This window comes from Cololabis saira, chromosome 16, assembly GCF_033807715.1.
Source record: "Cololabis saira isolate AMF1-May2022 chromosome 16, fColSai1.1, whole genome shotgun sequence".
Taxonomy (NCBI): Eukaryota; Metazoa; Chordata; class Actinopteri; order Beloniformes; family Belonidae; genus Cololabis; species Cololabis saira.
In genome coordinates, this window is record NC_084602.1 from 16817881 (window position 1) to 16845308 (window position 27428).

A 27428-nucleotide genomic window follows, 5' to 3' on the forward strand; every position below is an offset into this window, starting at 1 on the left:
GAAGGCAAAAAAATTTAAATTTTAAATTTTTAAAAAGGATTCTTCAATGAACAAGTCAGTCGCCTCTACTTAAGTCAGTAGAGCATCTTTTCGGCCGGTGAAGACAAAACCGAAGGCCCCCAAAAAAGCAATAAAGCAATTTTTTTAATTACGTTACTTTGTCCAAATACTTTCGAGCAACTGAAAGTGAAGGTATTATGCTTAAAATTGGTATATAATCCCTTTAAAAAGTGAAATAATCTTATTTATTTATGGTTAACCTAAATTCACAAAAAGGCAGTCAACTGTTCTCTGGTGACGCTCAGATATTTAATCAAACACTGCCATCTAGTGGCCACTCACTGACATGACGTCTAAATACCAGAATATCTTTTTCAGTAGGAAAACTTTCGTTCATTTATTAGTCAAAATCAAACAATAAAGAGGATAAGGTAAATTTATTATCCTTCAGACACCTCAAACACAAACTCTGGTATCACAAAATGTCCTGATGAAGTTAATACATTTGAAAACGAAGTCAGAGATCAAGTAAAACACTCCTCAGGACTGTTATCAGGAAATTGAATGTACAGATGTCATCAACACGCAAGACAAGCATTTATTAGGTCGAAAACAAGATTTTTCTCAACTATCAATAGTTTGCCTCAAGACCTGAAAGATGATTTTCACAGTGCCCTACGAAGCAGGTGTCCCTGTCAGAAATAAAAGAACGACCTGGTTGAGGCTTTTTTTTTTTATCTTAAAAACATTAGTCAACATCCATCGGCACAGACAGATGAGCAAATCAGACATATAAACCAAGGAGGAAACCATTTGATTACAACAAAATATAAGTGCAAAGTTTGGCCCTTAAAGCTTGATTGCACTTGTTTTTTTTCTTTTCTTTTTCTTAAGCAGTTATTAAGTATCATTGAATCTCAAAGGGATGCTGCTACAGTACTTTTTTGACACTATTCAGTAACAAAGATGGAGAAGAAGCAGGGGAACATGCATGACGACAAGGCTGTAAACCCTCTCCATCTTCTTAGACAAAAGCACCAACATGTCCCTCCGCCTGTGAAAAGACATTTCACAAAATAATATCCTGGAAGATATCCATCCTGTTCAGCAAGAATACAACTCTGTAGCCACACACAGTCGAGCACAGATATTTCTCTATTTAACGCTTCTGAAATGGCTCTTAGTCAATAACAAAAAAAGATCATCAAAACTAACTTTTTTTTCCTCAAAAAAAGAATTAGTGACCCTTTAAAGCAGCTATCCCAAACTTTTATAACTTGAGATGCTCCAGTCACTTGGCAGATATTTGAAGTTGGCAACATTTAGCTATTAGAAAAAGCTGCTGATATCAGCCAATACTGGATGATTTTTATTTTATTTCATTTTTTTCTCCCAATTCATTAGTTGTGTCATATGCACAGCTTTTAAATCTCATTATTTGACTTATTGATTGATTTTATTGGGATGGGGCAGTAAAGGCATCATCATGCTGCTGTTTTTTCATATGCCAAACATTAGACAGTAACTCATGGATTAACCGCAACCAAAATATTTGAGACAACAAACTTAATCCAACACTTAAAACAAGCAATCCTCTACTGAACATGTCATCATGAACACATCACATCAGGATTACTGTTAGAAGAAAGAAAATCAGCTAAAATCAGTAAGTCAGACCTTTTTGTAAATTTGGAATCGGCAAAGAAAATTGTAATCAGTGCACCTCTATTTATAACTGATACTCCAATTTATGTGGCTCATGGACAAAATAATCCCTAAATCCGATGACTTTTTCAGTAAGTCAGTAACAGCTTGACAACCATTTATTTATAAGGCTTTGCTTTCTCTTATTCAAAGCAGTTTTTATTCACGGTTATTAAAAATTGTGAGGGGACAGGATCCGTCTTATTTCAATTTGTTTGTCTTTTTTTCTTCTTTTTTTAACTGTTTGGCACAAACATTTGAGCTACTTCACAGTTTCGTCTTTCCAGGAATTGTTAAAGGATCATATTTTTACAGTGTGACAAGAATTATTAGTTTCTACGGTGCCAAACTTTGGGAACCTCAGCACCACGGACAGCTCCATGAATACTGACCCTAAATGCTGCCAAAACAGAAGCACGTCAAATGTTACATTCATCTAAAAAACCGGGACCAACACGACAAAATATCCAAATATACATACAAAAACAAAACTGCACGATTTCAATCAATGCCACTTTAAGTGTCTCTTTAATCTCAAACATTGATGGCACTAAAGTGTGCAGAAGCGCACAGAAAACGATCAAAAGCCAATTTCTTTGACGGTAAAACAAACGGCACCAGTTACAGCTTCACACAGAACAATTCCAACAGCCAGGCTTCTAATTAACGTTTCGACGTTTCGTCCAAAGGTTTAGCCCATTAGGGTGTTATGTTTTCAATCTTAAAAAAGAGGAAGCACTGGAGGCAGGAAAGAGCTTTCATTAAAATTCCAGGAGAAGAACAACAAAAATAAAGGGAATCAAAGACAACAGAGCCTTTAATCAAAACCACCCTCCATCTCTTCCTCAGAGTGGCACAGCAGACAAGCTGCTCATCAAAGGGGGGTTTTGCTTGAGAACCAGCCCCGAGAGACGCCGCCACGAAGCTGGCTCCATCCTGGGACGCGCTGTTGAGGTTCCTACAGAGAAAGTGAGCTTGGTCCCACAGAGACACCGCGTGATGTGTATTTTCTTTGGAGCAAACAGCAGAGCAGCACATCAGCTAATAGAGCCTTGCTCCCAGTGGAGAGCTCAATATAGGACGCTCCTTCCTCGTCTTACACTGGAGCTATTAATACACCCAAACAAAAGGAAAGAGGCCTAATGAGGCAGCAACGGGGAACTCATGCGAACCGAGTCAGACAAGAGCTTTGTAGTGTTTAGTTACAAGGATTCCAGCTCTTTTGTGAGGCCAATTGAATCCTACTTCGCTATTCCTTTTACAGCAAACACAATAAAAGTAAAAACACAGTGGAGTATTTGAACATCATGTTACGTCCTTTGAAACTCCATGTTTGAATCTATTTTGTTTAAATGCCAAAAAGATACAACGCAAGGAGAAAGAGGTGCATAGTTTTAAAGTGTGATAATGTGGTGGATGTGGACGACACAGATACTATGAAGAATCTCGGGGAGGAAGGAAACATAAATGTCTGGGCTGTAATAAAATAATCAGAGCTGTCATCTTCTGTAAGACTATGGCACGGACTGAAACTTTGATAAATGGAGCAGTTCTTTGCATATTTGCATGAAAGGAGTCAGTTCATGCAGCTTAAAGCAGCTACTTTAAAGTTAATGCTTTGGTTCTGATTCAGATGCACTGAAATGGAAGAAGATGGTCGAGCTGTTTCACGTTCTCCTCACAAGAACTACTGGACTTACATGAACCATGAAACTATATATCAGCATGGAAACAGACCGAGACACATGAAAATAAAAAAATTACCAGTACCAGTATCGTAACAGTAAGATTTTACAATATTTGTGCTGTTGTAAAAGAAAAAAAAAAGGATTTCGTTAAATCTATCTCAATTCAAAACAGTTAAACTTCAAATACCTTCCCCGTTTGCAAGTAAACTAAGTCACTTTAACTCAAGTAAGAGTCTACATTAAAGCTCATAAAAACAAGAAAAACAAAGGTTTGAGTTCACATTGCGCACTTGGGGACCTAACGCGAACCAGATATCTGACACACATTTTTAGCTCTCACACATTAAAATAAAAAGACCTACATCTCAGTCATGCGGTGCAGCTCCGTAAATAGAACGAGGGAGGCGTCAAAGCTAAAGTCTGCTTGAGGTTCGTCACTCAGAATGTTTCAGGAAAAGTTTTAAGACTTCAGATAGTGAAACACGGGACTTTTTCCTTTCCTTTCCGTCTTTTGTTCCCCTCATAGATGGAAACCTGGATATTTCTTGAGTCACTTTCCATTTTGGCACAAAAACCATCCCTTAAAAAAAAAAAAAAAGACCATGTGCATCTTGGATCAAAGAAAGCTCAACTTCACATCAATGCAAACCTTGATCTTCCGTTTTCAGACATTCTGCCAAATCCAATCGTTTGGAATGAGAATGAGACCACGAGGTCCAGTATGGTACCAGTCTGCATCACTCTCAACCCACGCAGGGAGAGGAATCTTAGGTAAACGATCAACAGGGAGGAGCTCCAGTGCATCCCTCCAAAAAGTTAACTGTGCGCATTTTGTGGAGAAGACTACTCATCCTGCCATCTCAAGTCTTTTCCTCTTCTATTTAAAGCGGATTTGACCGTGATTTCCAGCGGGCAGCACCAACAGAGTACCAGTGGGTAGGAATACATCCAAGCAGAGATAAAACAAACTAATATCAACATAAGACGTGCAAAAATGCTGTGGAGAGAAGTAGGATCACAAGTTAATCCAATTCATTACTTGTTTTGAATAGTCGCTCCAGGAAGTAAAGGCTTAAAGCCCGCCCCCTGCTCGGTTTGGTGTGTTTTATTCCGGGGAAACAGTTGTGAATAAGAGGGGTACCAAAACTATTTTACAAGAGGGAATTTTTGTTTTTTATTTTTGTTAAGTACAACTATTGATTATTTGACTTTATATTGGTCCAATACTGACTGGGTCAAATTCAGCTTCAGTGCAGGTGCAGACCAGTAAGATCGCAAAGCGAAGGAAACATCTAAAACAATTAACAATTAAATCCATTTTACAGCACCATGGAGCAGATTCTTGTCCTTTATAATAACCAACATTTCCGGCACGACCTCATATTCCTGACACCGTCCGAGAGCGGTCGCAGGACCACGTTCAAGCCCCCCGACTTAAACTTGAATGGGTCTTTCAGATAAAAAACGGCAGGCGCTTTGCTCCACTTTAGAAGCCATTCAACGGTGTCGTGCTGGGATCACACCTCGACGCGTTCAATTACAGGTAATGTGAGCAAAAGAGAGATGAAAGTGGTGAAATGGAAGCTGGTTTGGGTGATGTTACCACTTTCTGTGCTCTACAATGTGAGATTGAAGACATACTGTGACATAAAGAGGAAATATCTGGTGTGGAAAGAACTCTGCAACAACTTGACTTTAACATCTGGATATTTCTTTTTTTTCTTTTGAAGTGATGATCTGCCCCAGCAACCTTAAATCAACGCTTCTGACCCCAGCAGATGGCCAAACTGCTCCCGATCAGCCTGAAGTGACATCTGGAACCCCTGGAGGAGCCTAAAACGCTCCAAACTGCCCACTGTGTTTGAGGACATCGTCCATCCACACAACCTCGTCTCCCTTATACTTCTGTGACAAGCAGAAGTCTCAACGACTTGAAACACTAGTAAATATCTGCTACCCACTTCCTGGAAAGCTTTTTGGTCGCCTAGCAACTGGCGCCCTAGATGGGCTCAATTTGAGCCGGTTTGCCCTTTTCCCCCACACTGCACCGCAACCTCAGCGGCAAAGGCCGTTGACAGCGTGTCCTGCCTTTAACACAAAGATAATCCACTGCTGGACTAGATATGAAACCCGGAGACAGAGCCGCGAGGACTCGCCACGCAGAATCCCACAGCAGTATCCTCCGACAGAGATAACAACCCCATCCCAGTACCATCTCTGCAGGCACCAGTACTTCCTGTACTACAATAAAACCACGGATTTGGCAGAATGTACTACACCAACATATCTAATCCATACGGACATGTACGTCTTTGTTTGTTTTGTTTTTTAAACACAGACCACAGGGCTGGAATTCAATTCCTAATATTTACCATTATACATAAACATTAAAAATTCAAAAGACTTGACTTTGACTTTATGAATTTGACAAACCATTAACCCTTAGTTAATGATTTTAATCTCTTTTTTTTGTCTATGATACTCTTACAATGTCTACATAATTGTGTCAATAACCTACAACTTCCCATTAACGTCTGACAAATATAAAGAAGCGGGACAGAACAGAGACTACGTAAAAACACTCTCTTGATTTGTAGGGAATCAAACCTACACAAAAAATATGCTCTTTCTTTTTTAAGATTCACTGTTTCCACTTTTTTCATCTCAGATTGTTTAGAACCATAAATAAGTTAACAATGTAGCTTATCATAAATTAATTTCAGTCTGTAAAATTCATATATAAATAACCAGCCCCATCTCTCAGAGACTTCTCGGAAAGGAGAAGTGAACCCGGGTTCCGTTGCATTTCTTAATTTCCTTTGATGAAAAATATAAAACCTCCATGGTGTAAACACGTTTCCCTTTAAAAGCCCTGTGGACGCGGCCGAAGACAGCAAACGGAGAGGACGGAGACGTTGTGACGAGACAGGGGCCTCTCCGTCGCCTGCCTGGACCGGGGACAGTAGAGCAGCCCTTTTCACTCCCAACGATGGCGACGTCTTCCTGGTCCAGTCCCTGATTGACACAGTGTGTGAGAGTCAGAGAGAAAGAAAAGGATAGGCTATTGCTAGTGATGATTACTGATACTGAAGTGACCGTTGCGGCTCCTTGCTGCATGCTTGGTTTTGGAGACATGCAGACGTCCATGCAATGGAGCCGGAGGCAGAGCGCTGCCAGGGACAGGAAAGAAGACGGCTGCCGTCTCTACGCCGGCCGGAGCCAGTTTGGATTCCTCTCTCGCCGCCTTCACTGTCCTTCTGAAAAGTGGAAGGCCGGAGGTTCTGGCTGCCGGCCGGAGTCCGTCCCCAGGGCCACCGGTGTGCTGACGGGGGTGCTGTTGGGGGGCGGGGGATTGGCCTCGCCCTCCGGAAAGGTCTTCTCCTGAGACTGGGAGGAGGAGGACGAGGAGTGGGTGCTCTCGCTGGAACTGCTGCGGGTCTCTGTGCTGGTGCTCGTCTTTTTCATTTTCCTTCTTTTGGCTAGCGGTGCCTTGTCCACCGTTTGAAGCCGAAAACCTTCCCGCTTACATTTGTTAAATGCCTGGGACAAAAAGGGAGGAAAAAAGAGGGAAGAGCCACTTACACATACTTCTGTGAATTAAAACATCTTGTCATCACATAGATAGACTCATCATTGAGTCATTTTGGGGATTCATGCTATAAATTAGGGCTGGGAGATATATCAACATTTTAATATATGTCGATATATTTTCAAACGCGATATGGTACGAGACAATATCGTCTATATCGATTTAAATTTTTTTTTTTTATGATTTTGATATAGCTTATTTTGTGACAAATTGACTTGAATGTTTTATTTGAGATTTGCACAAATGTTTTGTTATTTGCACAACTGTCAACCTCAGTGGAAAAGTCTGCCTGTTACTGTCTACATTGTATTAATTGCACAGTGTATTTTAATTTAATTGTTATGCAGGAAAGGGATATCTGTTTTATTTTATTCAAGAAGCGTTTTTATTCTATATATGCAGGCAGTTTATTTTTATTTCATTTGTTTTATACATTTTGATATTGTGCAGACCTCTGTTAATAAAGGTACCTGTGTGACATTTTGCACGAGGCTTTGTATTAAAACTGAAAAAAATGAAGCTAATAGAGATGCTATGCTATAATGCTTTGGGGGAAACCCCAATTATGGCACAGAAAAAATATCGATATATATCGAGTATCGCCATTTAGCTAGAAAATATCGAGATATGACTTTTGGTCCATATCGCCCAGCCCTACTATAAATAGCTAAAAAACACATCAAATTGCTAATTTCTTTCATTCAAAATCAACAAGCCAGTTACGTATAACATCAGCAGTGACTTGACACATTTTTAATCAGGTAATCAATTAGTGCAGGAGCAGATTATCAATCAATACTAGACAAATATTGCAAGAGAGCTAATTATTCTGGCCTACTTTGGACAGACAGTGCAGTGGTCTCTTGTTTCTTACATTAAAGGTAGCTTTGACACAAGTGTGGACGGAGGCAGTGGAGGATCCGAGGATGTCCGGGGTCATGAGTGGGTTGGAGGACAGCTGGCTGTCATCCTGCAGCCAGGCGTTGTAACGGAGACCACACATCTTAATCCTCTTGTCCGGGTCCACCGTCAGCAGCTCTGACAGGAAGAACAAACAGGTTCATTCATGTTAAGCGCTCTCAGTAAATTAGAGGAAAGGTGAGCAGAGAACGGGAGTGACTTCCTCTCCGTGCAGCTGCATAAGCCTTCTGTTCACCTCGACTCACGCGCTTGGACAGTATCAGGGTAACATTATTCTACATTTAATGACTTATAGTTTAAGATTTTATCAACAATAAAACGATGGCCCTGTTTAAAGTAATATAGATGATAAAGTGGGGTGCGGATTAGGGTTGGGCTCAATGGGAAAGATAAGCCACAACGCTGCAAGTGTCCAAGGGGCTGTGCAATTAATTTAATTCTAATCCGGATTTTATTTTTGGCTCCCAATGATCGCACAAAAAAAATAGAAGAATAAAACAATATTCTTGCCATATATTCTGAAAGACACGTGCACTTCGAGCACAGAGTCCACCGGTGATTCCCAAGTAGGGACTGACGTCGATCTAGCGTTTCTGGACCAAAACATTTTAGAGGGATGTTTTTGCAGCTCTAGCAGCATTTGCTCTGTTAGTCTGAATCATTTTAAAAGAGCATGAAATCGATTTAATCTGCAGTTTAAGTGGCTTTAAACTAGCGGGTTTATTGCATCTATGAAAATATAATGCAGAGGCGGCGATCAACGGCGATCCAGGAGACGTGACGGATAAGTGAGGTGCAAGAGCTGCGGCGGAGACGACGACAGCTTCATCACTGGAACTACCCAAGTAGCTGGAACTAGTTACATAAGCTCAGTGATATAAAACCAGAGTTACCTTTGAATCTGTCTGGATGACAACAGTTGCACAACATTTCCTCAAAGAAAAATAAAGCCTTTTATAGATGCTGGATCGAAACAGATGAACTCCCAATGCAGGATGGATAAAGACGGGGCAGAGAAAAGAAAAGAAACTTTAATCTGTCTTCCGTTGGCAAAAAGTTAATAATGCTTAGGTTTTTAATTTAATAGAATAACTAACCCTGCAGCTAATTTTAGCTGTTTTCCGTTCTGGTTTTATAAAACATGAGCACGGAATAGCTGCCAATGTAAACAGTCAGCGTTGCGAGATCGCTGACAGATGTATGAACCGCTACGCAAGCACATTACGCAGCCTCCATCATTACGATGCTGCTCAGTTCAATAGGACTTTAAAGTGTTTTGTTCAGTCTGATTGTTAAGGTATTTATTTGTCTGCATGTTTGTTTTTTGCTGTTTTATTAAGTTAAAGAATAAAGCAGCAGACATTTTTAAAAACCTATTTGAGGCAAAGTCCAGATTGAAAAAAAATAAATAAATAAATGTAAGGATGGACTGTCACACACCTGTTATAGAATACAAGGTTCCCATGGGCATGAATGACCCCACTGAGTATTTAAGACCTGGCAGTCGCCACATGGAGGTTACTTTCTGTCGCCGCAGGACATTAATCGGCCTAGCAGCTACTGCGCCGACTACATAAAACTAATAATATAGATATATTGCATGAGACACAACAAGTTAGGCCACCAGGGTCACCATGGCAACATATTGATGCAGCCAAACTTAAAGAGCCTCCCCTTTTTGTCTGCATCTCAATATAAAAATCGATGTAGGGGGTTATATTACAGGAGTTAAAACAGGAAGAGAAAGCGGGGCGTGTCCGACAACTGTGAATTTCTCGACTGGTTAGTGTGTGACGAGACGAGCCTGTTCTGTGCGGCGTGCTGCCAGGGAGAAAGGAATAAAACAATCAACTTCAATGGTTGGATGAACAACCTTAACTTTGGAAGCAACTAAAGACTGCAAGCTGCAAACCCGCCGAGACGAGCCAAAGCCGAGGCATCCTCACCTTGAATCAGGTCTTTAGCCTGCTTGGACACATTTCTCCAGGCTTCTCCTACAAAAGAGAAGTCTCCCTGCTTGATTTTCTTCATGATCTCCTCGGCGCTGGTGTGGCTCAGGCTCTTCTCCTGACACTGAAAAGGCACCTGTCCAGACAGCATGGTGTACTGGGAAAGAACACAAAGTACGTTATAAAAACAACCTTGATATGGCTTCCAGACTTCATTATCTGCTGTGTCAAAAACACTTGTAACACTTTGCATGTTGCTGGCACAGAAACAGTTACTGTACGTGCTTGTTTTGGCTAAAACATGCGTCCGACAGTGAGCCAGGATCGTTAGCAGACACCGATCACGACTGTCTGCATTTTTCCATCGTCATGTTGGTGCACGGCCGCTGACCGCGGTCGTACCAGCACTAAAAGTGTTCAGCTGAATGAACAGGATGCTCTCACCTTGGCCTGCTTACAAGCGCCTGCAGATTTTTCATTAACAGCCGTGGAGGGGGGGCGGCGCTTTCGGCAATAACAGAGCTGTTGTTCCCCTCTCTCTTTCCCTCGCTCACTCTCTCTGTCTGTCTTAGCTCACTTTGCTTTCAGGGTATTGTGCACATAGCATGTCGGTAACCATTTCATCAAAGCTTCATGAAGCACTACTACCCTATCCCTCCCAGGGGGAGGAGAGCAGCAATGGTGCAAAACAGCACTTGCATATAAAGCCCTCGCTGTGTATGGATGACTGACTAAGTACTTATGTAGCCTCCCTTTAACCTCAATACCTCTCCTTTTTAATTCACCTTCTCCCTGCAGGAAAAGCCTGAGCGAGGATGACATTTCCGTTAGCGGAAAGCAACATCATACGAGAGCACAGCCAGAGCCGGTTTGGCTGTGGTGAACGTTTTAACTGTGTCAGCTCACTGCAGGCTGCCGAGGGATGAAGAAAATGGTGCTAATATTGTCAAAAAGCAAGGGAATAATGTGCTCACACACGTATGCATGGACGAGCACACTGAAACCTTGAAAACGCTGAACGATTGTTTCATCACACTGGCCTGCAGCAAGTTTAAAACCATAAACTGTATCAAAGAAATCAGATTAAATATTCATCTAATCAGTTACCAGCCATTTGAAAATAGAGGACAGCTTCAACTTGAGCCCGAAGCTGTGGAGTTTGAAAATAATAATATCAATTATGATACTGCATAATCAGGTCACTTTTTAGAAGCACAAGGAATCGTGACGGGGTAAAGTAGGCCAATACTCCCCGAGTCTCTGCAGCAGCAGAGAGGGATGCTCTTAAGTTGGGGCTGAACAACGGGGCTATTATGTTCTCATAGTTTTAATTTACATCTTCTTTTTTTATCACCACTTATACTAAATTCTCACTGATGTTGAAAGCACACAGAAAAACTCCAGATAACCTTCTCTTTAATGAAAGTAATGCAAATACTACATGATTTGGAACTAATAGAACCCGGGATATTGTTCAGATTAATGGGACAGAGAGAGGAGTGCAGGGGTCATGTGATCTTCTGGAATATTAGCAACTATTTGCAGTCAGACAAAAACAAAAGGAAAAGATTGAATTACTCTGGATAAGAAAAACAAGAATAAAAGGCTGCACTGACAACTGGAGCTAGGAATTTTAATGTTGGTTTTCAGCGCTTGCTCGGCCGGGCCGGGACCACAGCTATGCAGATATTCACTCCTACATAGAGAAGCTTTACCAGCGTTGGCCTGGAAAACCCAGGTTACGAGCTCTGGAGCTCCAGCAGCAGATCCCAAATATTCAGGGCTTGGTTCTCTTTTAGAGAGGTGTGCATACATGATCTAACAAGTATAGCGCACACGACTGAGACTGAACAGTAGAGGTGCGTGAGAGCCAACGTGTGCACGTGAGCGGCACCGGGGAGTGTGAAGAGAAAAGTGCTAGATGGAAAGTAATGGCTGTGAAAACAAAAAAACTTCCATTCTAAGAATAAATGTGAGAGAGAAGGAATATCAAATTTGCCAGCTTGTCATTACTCAGTTTTAAATGAAGGCGTATCTCTTTAACAGCTGAAATCAACTGAAGCGTTTAATACGGTTGACATTCAGTGAGAGAGAGCCGTTGACGGTTTGCATAAGGCATGAAAAAAGGAGAAATTGATAACAAAATTGAAAGCCTGATGTAGGGCTGTTCGATTAATCGATTTTAAATCGTAATCGCGATTTTGTAATTAGAACGATGTTAAAACGTGAACATCGTAAAATCGATTTTTCACTTTTTTTTTTTTAAACCTTGTCTGCACACATATTGATGATTGATACCATATTAATGATTGATGGAAATACCTCTCAATACCTGCGACAAGTGCCCCATCGGAGAGGCTCTTTAGTGTAGGAGGGGGCGTTGTAACATGCCACCGGGCATCCCTCAAGCCAGATGCGGTAGACCGGCTCGTGTTCCTTGCAAAAAACTTGCAAGTGTGAATAGCAAATGTAATGACTGACATTACACACCTCTACCTCCTTCATGGGTTGCATTATTATTTAGCATGCAAAGACCCAATTTAGTTTAATTAGAAAATGTCTTGTTTTATTTAATTGGAAATATAACTTACTGTATGTTTGCAAGTGCTGATTTGCTGATTTCTTTTTCCAGAGATAAAACTTTATATTTTATTATATTTTTTTAAACTTTTTTTCAACTCAGAGCTTTGCACTTTATTCATTCATTTTTGGTTTAATAAGAGCAAAGTTTGCACTTAAAGCCCAATGGGGCAAATGTTCAATAAAAAAACTGCATATTTGAAATCATTTCTTTGCCTTTTGTCAATTCACAAAATAATCGTAATCGAAAATCGGATTTTGAGAGAAAAAAATCGAGATTTTATTTTTGGGCAAAATCGAACAGCCCTAGCCTGATGTCCTCCTAACAACGACCCATGTATTTGTGGCCAGACCTGATCATCTGGGCCGGACACCGACAGTCTGAGCAGCGAATTAACCCAACAACGAGCAAACCGATTCTTTCATTCTTGCAACATTAATATTCAAATAAGAATTTCACTCAGAAATGCATAAATCGCTCCCTGCTATTGGAGATTATTCAGTCATGTTGCTGAATGCAAATAATCACCACGTCAGTACTTAAAACTAAAATATCATTGACTTTATTCAAATGAAGCCCTTTTAACTTGATAGCCAAAACTATATACGAAGTAATCCATTAAAGTTGCCACTAAATTAACCTTCCAGCTCATCTCAACTCATCCTTCGGCTTTACGGATGGAAAACGTCACTAAAATCAAAAATCACATATAATACTGTTTGTTTCAACGAATCAAGATTTTGTCTGTAATTTGTTTAAGGCTTATTGTTTTAGCCCAAAAACGTTTGTTGTCCCATCAATGCTTTACATTTCTTTTTTAAAAGGAAAAAATGTGGGATTATTGTGTCCTTTATTTACAATAAAACATTTTAAAAGGTAAGATAATAGCCTGCTGATGTTTCTTCGCCTTGGCTGTTGCTTGTTAAGTGATCTCATATCCAGTAAATGACCAGTGTGGCGTTTTAACTGCAGAACTGCTCACCAGAATGACCCCCAGACTCCACAGGTCGCAGGACTCGTCGTAGCCGTCGTATTTGAGTATCTCTGGAGCGGCGTATTGCAGCGTGAAGCAGGGGGTCTTCAGCAGCTGATTGTCTGGTGGTTTGAGGCGAGCGAAGCCGAAGTCTATGATTTTTATCTCGGAGTTCTCGCCCTCGTCGGTGAAGAGCAGGTTCTACAAAGCAATTCAAGACACAGACGGCAATCTTTTTTTTCTTTTTTCTCTGTTTTGCTCAGCAACAAGAGCTCATGAAATTGTACATCGAGACCGGCCAGGTCCTTCTGACCGGTGTTAAGGTTGAATAATTTGACTCCTGTGCTGACGAAGATTGCAGAGTCATATGTAGTTCAGACAAACACAGTGATTCTGTCTCAAAAGCCTATGATCCTGTCGGTCTGTATTCACCACAGAGACACAAAATGAATGTTTGAGTTGGTGTCCAATACCTCCGGTTTGAGGTCCCTGTGCACCACTCCGACGTCATGCATGTGACTCACGGCGGACACCAGCTTGCGCATGATACGGCTGGCCTCCGTTTCACTGAAGTGCTGCTTCCTGCGGATTCTTTCCAGCAACTCTCCTCCGCCGAGCAGCTCCAGAACCAGGTATGTGTGGAGCTGCAGCAAACACAAACGCAACATAACTTACATATTCGGCACTTACATATTCACAGCTTGGAGACCAGCTGAATACTGGCGTGTGAAATGGACATTTTTCTAATTTCTGCTGCAAATTAAACACGTTAAAAAAAAAAAAAAAAAAGACCATCCTCGAACTCCTGATGGCAAGATCAAACCGTGAGAATATTCAATGAAATGAAAAGGATCCAAATAAAGTGGGAAGAGAATAATATGCCTGGACAGCGGGGTAGAGGTTCTCATTAGCGCTGGATCTGGGGAACAAAGACGAGGCTCAGTTGAGACGGAGCGAGGCAACGCTGCTTTGATCTGGGTCACAGGCCTATGAGGTACAGTAATAACCCCACTGAGCTCATCAGGACTAAAGTGGTGCTCCTGGGCATGAAGGACTCCAGCTAATGAACCTGCATGCAGTCAAACACACGGAAACACCTTTCTAATAACAGAGGCGGGCTGCGTTCAGGGCGTATGAACTCCCGGTTGGAGTATGCAGCTTCATTAGCGACGCGAGTGAATCCAGCTCGTTTCTATTCAGTTCTACAAAAAAGGCTGTTTGTACAACTACAGCTTAAAAAAAGGAAAAAGAAAAAAATCAAGCACACACAGATATTTATGTCACAATATGTGAAGAGATAGATTAAGGCCCGGAGGGCTCCCAGCATCCCCATTAATCTGCCCTGTTCCAGTTCTGGGATTTAACAAGGCCGCGGTAGCCACGGGCTCCACCGGCAAAGCACAGCAAACACGGTCTACGTCCAGGACCGGCTTTACCTGATCGTGGTAAATTTCGTGCAGCTTGACGATGTTGGGATGGCCGTCACAGAGCTTCAGGGCCGCTATTTCTCGCTGAGTCTGGGCCTCCATCCTACAGCAAACATAAGCAGTTACAGTAAAAGAACATTGTGGGATGGTCGGTGCACTTCTTTGCCAGGTTTCAGTTGGTACTTTGGCATCACACAACTGTCTGACTTACATGTAAGTAGACTAACAGTGTAATTACTTATCAATTTGTTGTACAGTAGTGTGAGGCCACTTTGCTGAATGAGCTCTGGTTTCCTGACTTGACCATTATTGTGTGTAAATCTAGATTTGCTTGATAAAACTAAACCACCAATATAAATAAAGAATACATCCTATAAAGTCGATTATGGGTCAATGTGGCAGGAGCAATCACTCAAGGAGGCTATCAACACGTGTATTAAAGACAGTGTTGACCAATATCTGTTCATTAAGAGCAACATTTCATTAAGACTTGTCCTGTCCAGAAAGGTGCATAATGTGTTTGACAGGATCGTCACATTTGCTGCAAATTCATTTAGAAAGTGACCGTAATAACATTATTATAGTTCCACATCCGTACGAGAAGAGGCACAGAAAGTAATTATGACTTCCTTTCTTTGAATACTTCCTACTTTCTTTGCTGCTTAATAAAAGTTGCTGAATGGTTCTGAAATTGTCCGCTTCAACTTCTCCTATATGGCACCTTTCAAACACAGCAGCCACTCAAAGTGCTTAGCAGAATAAAATAAGCCTTTAAAGATTTTAAATGTTGCCTTAAGAGCTGAGAGGTTACATGACCAGAACCTGGTTCCTAAAAGTCGAGATGCCAAAGTGTTCCTACACGTTGAAAGGGAACAATGGGGATTCAGGTGTTTCTATGTCATTAGGTGAATTTTGTAATTGATTCTAAACTGAACAGGTAGCAAGCGCAGAGAGAGTGTGATGGGAGAGATGTGATCTCTCTCGTTCTCAACGTGTCAACAGTTTAACCCAACAAGTAAAACTCTCAGGTTGTGATTGTGCACTGATCTGCCTGCTGTAACTGGCTAAAAATATATAATGTAGTTTCATGAGACCTTGATCAGAATGGGCTGGCGAAGCCCCACATTTGAGGGGGGGGGGGGGGGGTGTGCCTGACGTATCCCAACCATCTTTAAATGTAACATGAGTCACTGAGCTTGTACCTCTTGCTGACGATCTTGACTGCGTACCGCTGTCCGGTCTTCTTGTGTGTGCAGCGTCTACAGATGGAGAAACTACCTTCTCCCAGAGCACTGTCCTTCAGATCAATCTCATAACTCATGTAGAAAGGTGAGTCCTGCACACAGGAACAGCAGATCATCCAGTCACATGTGAACTCTAACGGAAAACCCTCATTAAAATACAATTTAAGGAAGCTGCCATTCATTTGAATATGATCTCAACCCTATGGCTGCATTTACTTTTTCCTTTAAATACTTTTTCTGTACTTTTAGTAGCTGACATTAAAACACACAATGCAATTAAATTACTTCTCACAAAATACTGCATCCATGAATGTAAAACGGTTATGCAACATGTGGAAAAAAAGCATGTAGATAGTAAGATAACCAACAGCACTGGAGGGTTTATGATTTTATCAGAGTATTCAAGTATTGCTGCACTGTTCAGATTAGGGCTGGGCGATATATCGAGATTTTAATATATATCGATATATTTTCAAACGCAATATGGTACGAGACAATATCGTTTATATCGATTTAAAAAAAAATGTTTTTCTTTTTTTTATAATTTTGATATAGCTTATTTTGTCTTGAATGTTTTTTGACTTGAATGTTTTATTTGAGATTTGCACAAATGTTTTGTTATTTGCACAACTGTCAACCTCAGTTGAAAAGTCTGCCTGCTACTGTCTACATTGCATTAATTGCACAGTGTATTTTAATTTAATTGTTATGCAGGAAAGGGATATTTGTTTTACTTTATTCAAGAAGCATTTTTATTCTATATATGCAGTTTATTTTTATTTCAATTGTTTTATACATTTTGATATTGTGCAGACCTCTGTTAATAAAGGTACCTGTGTGACATTTGGCATGAGGCATTGTATTAAAACTGATATTATACTGAAAACTAACTGAAAAAATATCGATATATATCGAGTATCGCCATTCAGCTAGAAATTATCGAGATATGACTTTTGGTCCATATCGCCCAGCCCTAGTTCAGATACAACCTCATTAAACTGTATACAAGTGCACTGCTACCAAGTTTGCATGCAGGTAAAAATACTTAATTTCTGAAATAAACTGAAATGCAACAACTTTGTAAGAAGATTATTCTCTAAAACTGCTGAATTTAATCTCATTTAGATCAATAGATAAGAGCAGGTGCCCGGGATCTTGATAAGAGCTCAAAACACGAGCAAATTCATGAGCAAACACCATTAAAGAGGCTCCTGCCTGAAAACTGAAGTGCAGTAAAACAAGCAGAGTTAGAAAAAATGAGTTCCAGCTGAAAGTTGAGAAAAGGAACACAAAAAAAAAACCTCCCATTCGTCTTTGACAGCAGCCATTAGCTTAAGTGTGTTTGTGCTGTGAGGTCCAAGTCCATTCATCTTACCTTCATCATGGCGCTGCGGGCCACCGCGGCAGAGCCGGGCCTCTCAGAGCCCCCACACAGCTGGACGTGGTCGTCCATCACAACATTCCTCTTGAAAAGGATGGAGGGGGCCATGAAAGAGTATCCCTGCGCACACAAGAACACCAGAGCACTCAGTGTTTACATTTGACTAAGACACAGAACGTGGGATGAGCTATGTCGAGTGAGGGAAAGCAAAGTTCCTCTGAAGCAGTTTTCATCAAACGTAACCACGTCAAGTCGTCCTGTCAGCACCACAATAAAGCATCTTCCACACACTTGCGAGTGACGGCGGCCACCCAGCTGTTGCTATTGTCTAACCTGTCATCCTGGAGCTCTGCCCCCTTCCATCCAGCTGTGGGAAGCCCAGAGCTTGGAGCTGGCATTAATCTCCCTCTCTTTTTACACCGACACACACAGCTGTGTGGTATGTAGTGACAGCCCTGGATGGATGGACGGAAGCATGGATGATGAATGAATGAAATTCCCCCAAATTGCCGGGCTTGAATATTTGATTGCCCTGCTGTGAAATTACATCTTGGCGCTCTTAATGCAATTTTAATTTTGTTTTGTGAGGCTCCACGGGAGAGCAAGTGCACGGTTTAAACTGCCGTCGTTATCGCAGAGATTGCAAGGCTTGCAAATTATAAAGACCGCAAGATTTCAGACTATGTGAGTGGCAGCTGAGAGGGGGGAAAAAAAAGCCAGATGAAGTTGGCAATCAAAGACTGAAGGCGTAACCGAGATAGACGTGGTGATGCTCTCAAAGTGTAACCTTTTATTCCACGAGAGAAGCCCGTTAATGGATCTATTGATCTACCGAGCTCAAGGATCCAGAAGGCAATCAGAGTTGAAATCTCATGCAATACATCAGACAGCTATCAGCTGGCATGAAGTTGTGGGCCATATTATGGTTCAAAGCTACATCAAAAATAGTCATTCACATCTGTTACTTCAATAAGAGCTGCATATGGCAGCAATTACTCCAATAAAAGCCCCTTTAGTCAATCTGAATACCAATGCACACAGACAGACTCATGTTGACTTACAGCAACCTTTTGAGGACATTCAAAACTTCACTTGATTACTCCAATTGCAGTGGAGTATGACAAATATAGTCGCAGACAAAAAGGAGATAATGTATAATGCAATTTGTCATCCGTGTCAACATTTCACACTGCCTGAAACTAAAGCCCAGGCAAACAGAGGCACAAGAAAGAGACGCAGACATGAACGCCCCCTGAGCCGGGACCTGAAAGGGACGAGGAGGATTCTTGTGTGGAAACAACAAAGCTATGAGTCACAACAAAGCACTGTCCGATCGTCTCCCACCTCACCCCGCCCACCCACCTGGAAGATGCGGTCACAGTTCTGAGGCAAAGCTGCAGGGGAGTAGGTGGGGTCCATCTCTGTGAACTCATCTGCGAAGTTGCTGACGTCGAGCTCATCACGAATCACTGGCTTGAACGGCGCAGGGACCTTTTTCGCTGCCAAGTCCTCCCAGTTGATTTTCTGCAGTCAGTTAAAAAAGAAAGCTATTTAGGTTCCCTTTGTCGCTTACTTTACACAGACCCTCTACATTTAAATAAATACTGAGAAATATTCATGTCAAGCTGTGAGATCCACCTGGTAAAAAGGGTGTTTCTTCACATTCTCAGCTCCACTAGGACCTGAGCCTAACCTCTTCTTTGGATCTTTGACGAGTAGTCGCTGGATTACGTCTTTGGCCAGCGGTCCCATGTCTTTGGGGAACGGTGGATCCTTTTTGACAATCCTCCTGCGATGTGCGACACAGATACGCTCGGTATTACAACTGGAACTGTGGGAGATTATAACCGGAAACCTGGATCTCATTTGATGACAGGCTGGAGGAGTCCATACTTGGCAATGTCCGTGTGCGAGTTCTCGTCTCCATCGACAGTGAAGGGCGACCCGCCGGTCAGAAGCTCATACATCAACACACCTAGACTCCACCAGTCCACTGACTGGAATGGATGAAGAAGTCAAATTGTGCAGGAATGTTCGCACACATGCTTAGTTTGAAAGATAAGGGGTTAAACATTAACATTAACACCATTTACCTTGTTGTGTCCAGACTCTCCCCCCTCAACTATTTCTGGAGCCATATATTCAATCGTGCCACAGACGGAGAACGCCCTTTCAACCTGTTTAACACAAAAACACAAACACACACACACACACACACACACACACACACACACACACACACACACACACACACACACACACACACACACACACACACACACACACACACACACACACACACACACACACACACACACACACAGGTAAATGCATGAACACAGGGAGGTCTTCCTTTTCTGATCTCAAAACACAACTGCACTGCTAGAAAAAAAGAAGAAAGAAAACAAGAAAATGAAGTGTTTAATACAGTTTTTTGAATTGTCAGTCATCTTGTCAGCTGTCTTCAGCTCTTCTTTTTAAGATTAAAGAAGCCTCTTGGACTGAGGTGATTGACAGCTGCCTGACAACATTAACATCACAATTTATATAAATATTTTAAAAAAGTATGTGGTATTGTCCTCGTCTGAGCGAGGTTCTCACTAAACTAGCACAGAGAGCTCAGAACAAATCTGAGAAGCCTGATGGAAATCAAAGTGTGCAGATGTATGAAAACCCACAGTTCACTGCAAAAGTCCTGCCTTTATTTGGAAAGTAAATGTTTCCACCAGCTTCCTAAGGAGGATACAGAACCGATGGGTACAAAAAAAACAAAAACAAATCAATGGGACCAACCGTACCTGATCAAATTCTTTACTGAGGCCAAAGTCTGTCAGAACCACGTGACCATTAGAATCCATAAGAATATTCTCAAGTTTTAGATCCCGATAGACAATCCCAAGCTGCAGCAGAGCAGTGAAGACACGGGTTAATCGTGAGGCACAGTGCAACCAGCCACGGAGCTCTGCAGACACGTCATCCGGGGGTTACCTTGTGGAGATGTTCTAGCGCCAAAACAATCTCCCCACTGTAGAGGGCGACTTCTTGCTCCTTAAACCGCACCCTCTGCACCAGGTGTGTGAAGAGCTCTCCGCCGTTTACGTAATCTACAACGGAAGAGAGCCTGAATATCATGTTCCGGGTTGACCTTCCACCAAGAATAGGGAAAATACTTTTAACTCCAAAAATAATCATCAGCTTTAAATCTGTTTTATGCAACACAACATAGAAAGTGAGATCACGACCACGTTCCCTAACCGAGAATGAGGTGCAGCTTGGTATCCGTCTGGAAGGCGTAGTGAAGCGTCACGAGGAACGGAGACTGCCGGATGTGCTCCAGCACCTGCCGCTCCGTCCGCGTGTGTTCGGCTGTCTTTGCCTTCTGTACGATCGTGGCCTTCTTCAAGACCTTCATGGCATACAGCTTCCCGGCATCGTGGCCACTTATCTTCCTCACAAGGAACACCTTGCCGTAAGCTGATGGTTAAAAGACAGACGGGACATTTCAGTACATAAGCTTCAGCAGAAATGACTGGTACCACGTGGTTATCGTTCCCCAAAAAACATGCATTACCAGATGTGCACTGCAGACTGCTGGGTTAACTATTTTCTCATTTTGTGTTTCCAGTCAGAGGCTCTGAATTTTGTGTGCACGGTGTAATACAGCTATTGAAGCTCTTCGTTGACAGCAGAGGAAATCATGCTGCACTTCACGCTGTCACTATTGTTACCTCTGACTCAACAGCCCCGGCATGTGAAAGCACATGCTGGGAGGGAGCCACTCCTCCTCTGTCTGGCCAGCGTGCAAGCGCTGTCAACGGCTTCATGAGAAGGGACTCTCCGGTGCGATGCAATCTCTGCGTGGTTAGAAAGGTTAGACGCTACGGCAACGGTACTCACCTCCGGTGCCCAGCACCTTTAGGAGCTCAAAGTTTTCAATTCCCACTTTCTCCACGTGGCCTGTCAGGTTGGCTGAAGTAAAAGCAGAAACAGAAAACATGCCTGTTATTAAGTGGTTCACATTCCAAAATAAGGTTGAATTAAAAAAAAAACTTACTAATTCCCTGACTAAATTAAATGATATTAAATATTTTTTGGTACATGATCAAATACATTTTTGTTCTAAGTCAACAAAAATCTTTCTTCTCCAAGACTGATAAGCTGCTATCCGTCTGCTTGTAGTTGTTTGACTAACCCTATTTAAGAAAAAAACTTTTGAATAACACCAAAACCTTGGAAAAAAAATGAAGCACTCAAAAATTAAACATTTAAAGTAAACGTTGTAGATGCAGTTAGAAATTTAAAAGACTTCAGGACTCATTGTGGTGGACTGGAGACTATTTCCCATCTGATGATGGACGAACAGATATTTACAAAAAATTACTTTTCTATATTTTCTATAGTTCTCCATAATATCACTTTATTCTAAACAACAACTACATGACGGTTAGTTAACCACATGACTTATAAATAAATATTTGAGTAATATAATTGTTATCCATCCTCTCAATACTATTTATAAAGCCAAGTTGTTAAACTACTGACAGTTAACTCACTTTTTCACTTCTGTACTGCTGTCACTTGTTAAAGTTGCTTTGATAAAAGCCACGTTAAAACCTGCAAAGTTCTTTAAAACTAAATAAATCATAATTTTAAAAAATGAGACAAAGTAGATTAGATGAGTATATAGTGATGTGGAAATAATCTGTCAAATGAAAGCAGCAAATAACAAAAAACAACAGAAAACAGACATTAATGGTCAATCTAAATAAATGAATCTTTAAAAATTAGATGTGTATTTGCGGTTGAAACTGAGTTGATCTTCTTCACCCTCTCCCTGCAAGACAACTTAGGATGCAAATGCAGGCAAATGCACTAATAACCAGCAAAAGGTCATTATCTTCCATAAAACATCCCCAGTCAGCATACAGCCTCGTTCCTCCACACGTCCTGTCCCGTCAGAGCCTCCCAGTGCAGATGACTGAGCATGCTTTTACAAATGCATGTCTGCTGCAGTGAACGCATTCCTTCTGTCTCACACTCTGAGCAATTAATGCAGCTGATTTCATCTTTTCCACTGTTACACACAAGAAGAAGAGCTGCAGCTATGAAGCAATTCAAGTGCAAAAATCATACCGGATAGTTTCAAAACAACAAAGCTGTCCTTCAAATTTGAGGTCAAGAATTCTGGTTGCATAACACCCCCTTGTCAAGCTCACTCTGCCAAGGCCAAGTTTGATTTTGGTGTTTATTAATAGAACAACAGAGGTGTCCAAGCAGATGATACTTTACTGCTAGACAAGAGGAACCACTTCGGTTTAAAGGTGGAAAAGGTTCTTTAAGAGAAGTTTTCTTGTTTTGTTTTTCAAGTTGTGTATTTGACTCGTTTCCTGCCGGATCAACCTGAAATTCCCAACATGTGATGAATTAATTTCAACACACCAATGCCTGTTAGAAAAAAATGGATATGTACTCTTTTTCAGACTGAAACCATCATTATAATAATGATAAACAATAAGATTGAGGAAACAGGTTTACTAAGAAGTTTTCCCTCATCTGACTGAGTTCATTTGCAGAGGAGGGTGGGATGTTTATTTACATTTGTCGTCTCCACAGAGGTACAGCGTGTGAGCAAGTATGAAGAAAGCTTAAGCTTTTACAGTTACTGCTGAGGAAAACTGAATACAACAAAAAAGAAAAGAAGAGGCCCCACTGACAACTCGCCAGACTGCATTTTTAGGGCAGGGCAGTAAATCGGGGTGAAGCACAGTCATGTTGCAGCATGAACAGCAACACTGTTATTATAAAACAGTTGTAACTGAAGGGTCACTGAATCAGTCTACTTTACACCACCGCTTCTAAAACGTTCAATGTAAAGTAACCCCCCCCCCCACAATAAAGAAGGGGCTGGTCGTCAACCACCGACATCCTATCAGACATCTGAGCACTTTGACACTCATAAACAAACCAAATAAAATCAATGGTAATGCTAATTATTTCAGTCATACAGGAGATCTGAAATAAAAGATGTGCAAACATCATCTTTTATGCAACCCCCCCCCACACACACACACACACACACACACACACACACACACACACACACACACACAAACATATGGCACGCCCCAGGTTAAGCATGCTTTACACAACCGCACAACCACTATTGCTGATCATGCTCTGCTACACATCAGTGTGTGTGTGTGTGTGTGTGTGTGTGTGTGTGTGTGTGTGTGTGTGTGTGTGTGTGTGTGTGTGTGTGTGTGTGTGTGTGTGTGTGTGTGTGTGTGTATTGTTGCTATACAGATTTGGCTTCCCGCCTTGTCAAAGACACTCTTGCAGAAGAAACTCGTAAGTCTCAAAAGTCCTGCTTAACAGGTTGAACAATGGTATAAAAAAAAAAAAAAAATCATGATTCAAGTTTGAGTTTAGTGTCATTGTATAAATAAGACAATTCAGTCCACTGCCAACAAATCAAACTCTGATATACAGAGCCATGCAAAAGTTTCAGGTACTTGTTTGTTGCTGTTGGTCTGTTAAATCTAAATAAACTGTAATCCTAATTGATGTCAACATCTGTCTGAGACAGTCGCCTTAAAAAGAGCTAAATCTGTGCTAAGTTCTCAAAGTAATTTTGATCTGAGCATTGCTTGTTTTTATTCTTATTAGTGTCATCTTGAGGTCAACCGCTATGACTGTTGTTTTTCTATGGCAGAGGATTATTACTTAAAGAAATTAATAATACTTCATAGAAATGTTCTGATACTATTTTTGATGATCGTCACAAGAGCATCACTCACTACTCTGTGACGGCAGCTCTTCATTCAGCTATGCTGCAGCTCCAACAGCCCCAATGGGCTGGTCATCCAGGACAAAGAACTCTACACATTTGTCTTTCTTTTCCAGCTTTTTTTGGTGCTAAGGTTCATCTGTCTTCTCCTTCTTGTGCCCTTTCACCTGATGGCTCCTTAAATGCTTCCTGAGGTTGTTTCACATGGACGGTATAAGAAGAACTGGAAAAACCCGATGTGACATCACCCATAGGTTTTATGACGAGTGCTTTTGAAGGCTATTTTTCTTCGTACAGCACAGCGCCATGGTGAAAAGGGATGGAACAAACAGACAGAGGAAACCAGCTGGAACACCTTAATATTACTTTACATTCATTGTTATCAAATAATCCGCCATGGCTCCTTGCTCTTTAAAATGATCCACGTCTGAGCTGATAAGCTGTCTACGAACATTTGAAAAGGGAGCTCACATTTCAAATGTCATTTTGGTGGCAAAAATGTTATGTGGTGTGTGTGTAGCGTTTACAGAATAAGTATGGACGCTTCACACGTTTGTCTTGCAATTTGGACGTACTTGCAATTATGTCCAACAGAAGAAGGAAAGATGGAGATTGAGAAAAAGGAGAGCATAAATATTAACGGTGGCCTTTTGTGCAGCAGTGGCTTCTACATCCGTACAGAAGTACGTGTGGATGTGGAGTCTGGACCAGGAGTAGTGGGATCGCGAATTGAGGGTCTTCCCTGACACACAGTTCATACATAATTTCAGGATGTCGAGGAAGACTTTTGAATACATCTGTCAGCGCCTCTCCTCTAGACTTTCAAGACAAAACACTCATCTTCTGTGACGTCCAAGTTGGATGAAATGCGACACAACCATCCTGACTGCGGTTGCTTTGACACAGATCAGATATTTATCCGCTTTAGAACCAGATATGAAAGTGGTCTGGGTCGGATTTGAAAAAAAAGCCCCCAAAATGTATTCTAAGACATGAACGATGAACGATGATGCTCTATTAGGTCTACATTCACAACTCAGAAGTCAGTACAATGCTAAGACTCAAGTAGTAAAAGTGATGCCACCTAGCCACAGGCTGCACAGGCTGACAATTGAAAGACCACGCCCCTAATTATACATAAGTTTGTTGCTTTTTTATAATTTTACCTGGTGTACTACGAAAAAAATAAAAATCATAAAACAGAAAGCTGCAAGGTAGTATTGCATAACTTCCTGTGTTGGCTTTTGGAGCAGCAAAGCAGAATTGGGAGTCTGTTCACACAAATTATGTGATATCAGTTGGTAAATACTCACACACCCTAATATTCTTACTTTTGGCAGAATAAGTGAGTATTTGTGATGCTGGGTATCCGGAGAACTATAAAAATGAGTGGCCAACTGATCAATCAGTCTTCAACGATTATCACCGAATTTTCTGTGATAATTGGGAATCTTAAAGACACTAGAAAAATAAAAGTGGATTGTCATTTCAACTTTGTTAAAACACCAAAACTATGTGTGCCTAAGACTAATGGATACATAAAGTAAATCAGTCATGAACTAAGGCTGCACACGTTATCAAAAATGTATAATCATTATATCAGCATGCACAATATCAGTATCGAAAGCACACAAAAAAAAGTTACTGCAATAAATGTTAGGCTGTCATTTTTTAGTATTGACACTTAATGTTGGTCATATATTTGGGCAAAAAGATTCAGAACCTCACTATTCAAGTTATGAGGCTAAATTACACAGAGAGCGTCGTGACAACAGAAGGCAAAGAGAGAAGTGAGGAAAATGCATGTGAAGACTTCTGCTGTAACAGAAATGTGTCTGAATGGGTTCTTTGCTGTCATGGGTCTACATTACCTACAATCAGACCCTGACTCCTTGTCCAAAAGTATTTGTTAAATTAAAGCAAATGATATTGTGAACTTTGTTGTTTTCAGTATTGTGCAGCCATATCATTAAAAATGAAACACAATCAAATGTATGCTTTAAAAGAAAAAAGTTAAATGCAATTTGCACTTCTATACACATTTGAGTGTGACATAATTTACATGAAAGATGGTGCAAAAGTTTTGACATGTATAGATTAAAGTGTGTGACCTCAGGGCAGAGTTCAGCGTGGTGATGGATTTGGGATTTTAATCTGTATTTTGAGTGCTTGGATCGACCTGTGGCGTTAATTGTCTGACGGGAGACTTTAAAACAGCTGATAAGAGGAGGGGGTGAGTGTTTTCAGGCTGCAGGATGGGATGTGTACATGTCCTCCAGAGCAAACAGCTGCTTTGTAAACATATTCAATAAAACCATACCAAGACCGAGGATGACCCCGGCTAAAGCTGACAATGCACGACAAAGGGGACATGTATTCATTTATGTATTTGCCTTTAAACTGTCACATAAAACACAAGATTGTAAGGCTACATTTGCTTTAAAGACCTAAGACGTGAGTAAAACCAAGCTAACTACAGACAAGTTAGCTGCCTCTGCTAATAAATCCAGGAAACTGCAGAAAAATGTAACAAGACAAGTTCAATTCCAAGGTTCAGACAGCGAATAAAGTTAGTTAAATCGTAATGGGTGGTCTGATTTAAACACGCTGTCAAGTAACCAGTTTAAGCTAATGTTATTAGTTGAATAAGTAACACTAGCAGTTGACTATTTTTAGTAAGGCGTTTCAATAACCTTCATTTGCTTCAGCTCGTAGTAACATTATACATTATAACATCATAATGACAGCGTTAGACCGCCTCTGCTGCTTGTGAGTAACATAAATATGAACATTAGTTGGTGCTCCGAGCACAGGACTCCTGCTGCTAGCGGGAAACATGAGACCAAAGGTGTGAGATAAAACTGCGTCGAGTGTGTGTGTGTTTTTGCACAGCAGCCTTACCGTTTTTCAGCTCGTGTTTCACAGTAAACAGGTCACCTTCCCTGGAAGATCCCTCCATCGGGGATGGCATCGTTTATGTCTTGCCCTGGCCCCTGTTATGTTCAAATATGCCTTTCTGGAAGAGATTAGGTTAACCCTTCATGTCAGCGTGCACTTCCACCGTGCCAAAAAATAAAATAAAATAACAATTACGGACTAAAACGCCCACTAGTTGGGGGGTAAACTTGACAGATCAGTGAGAACAGCGTTGTTACTGAAGCAGGGGAAGCACTTGCTCCGTCTT

At 41.2% G+C, this 27428-nt stretch overlaps 1 protein-coding gene across 2 annotated transcripts; it reads right to left on the minus strand.

Annotated features, from left to right (window-relative positions):
* Positions 1 to 420: 420 nt before the first annotated feature.
* Positions 421 to 27428, minus strand: rps6ka5 (ribosomal protein S6 kinase, polypeptide 5). Of its 2 annotated transcripts, XM_061744108.1 has the most exons (17): positions 27146 to 27428; positions 21355 to 21426; positions 20713 to 20931; positions 20446 to 20561; positions 20256 to 20357; positions 19551 to 19634; positions 19351 to 19454; positions 19096 to 19246; positions 18820 to 18981; positions 17452 to 17577; positions 16035 to 16168; positions 14842 to 14935; positions 13879 to 14049; positions 13415 to 13606; positions 9849 to 10008; positions 7856 to 8019; positions 421 to 6932 (listed from the first exon to the last, which is right to left on the minus strand). In XM_061744108.1, the coding sequence occupies exons 1-17, from the start codon at positions 27213 to 27215 to the stop codon at positions 6639 to 6641; spliced, it is 2415 nt and encodes an 804-aa protein (XP_061600092.1). In that variant the 5' UTR covers positions 27216 to 27428; the 3' UTR covers positions 421 to 6638. The 2 variants fall into 2 exon arrangements, with proteins under 2 accessions (XP_061600092.1, XP_061600095.1); XM_061744111.1 differs by lacking the exon at positions 20256 to 20357.

Coding starts and splice junctions, on each gene's coding strand:
- rps6ka5 (XM_061744108.1), bottom strand. CDS start 27,215: ATGCCATCCCCGATGGAGGGATCTTCCAGGGAAGGTGACCTGTTTACT. Junction 21,427..27,145: donor GAAACACGAGCTGAAAAACG/GTAAGGCTGCTG, acceptor CTTTTACTTCAG/CCAACCTGACAGGCCACGTG. Junction 13,607..13,878: donor ACAGGGACCTCAAACCGGAG/GTATTGGACACC, acceptor ATTGCTTTGTAG/AACCTGCTCTTCACCGACGA.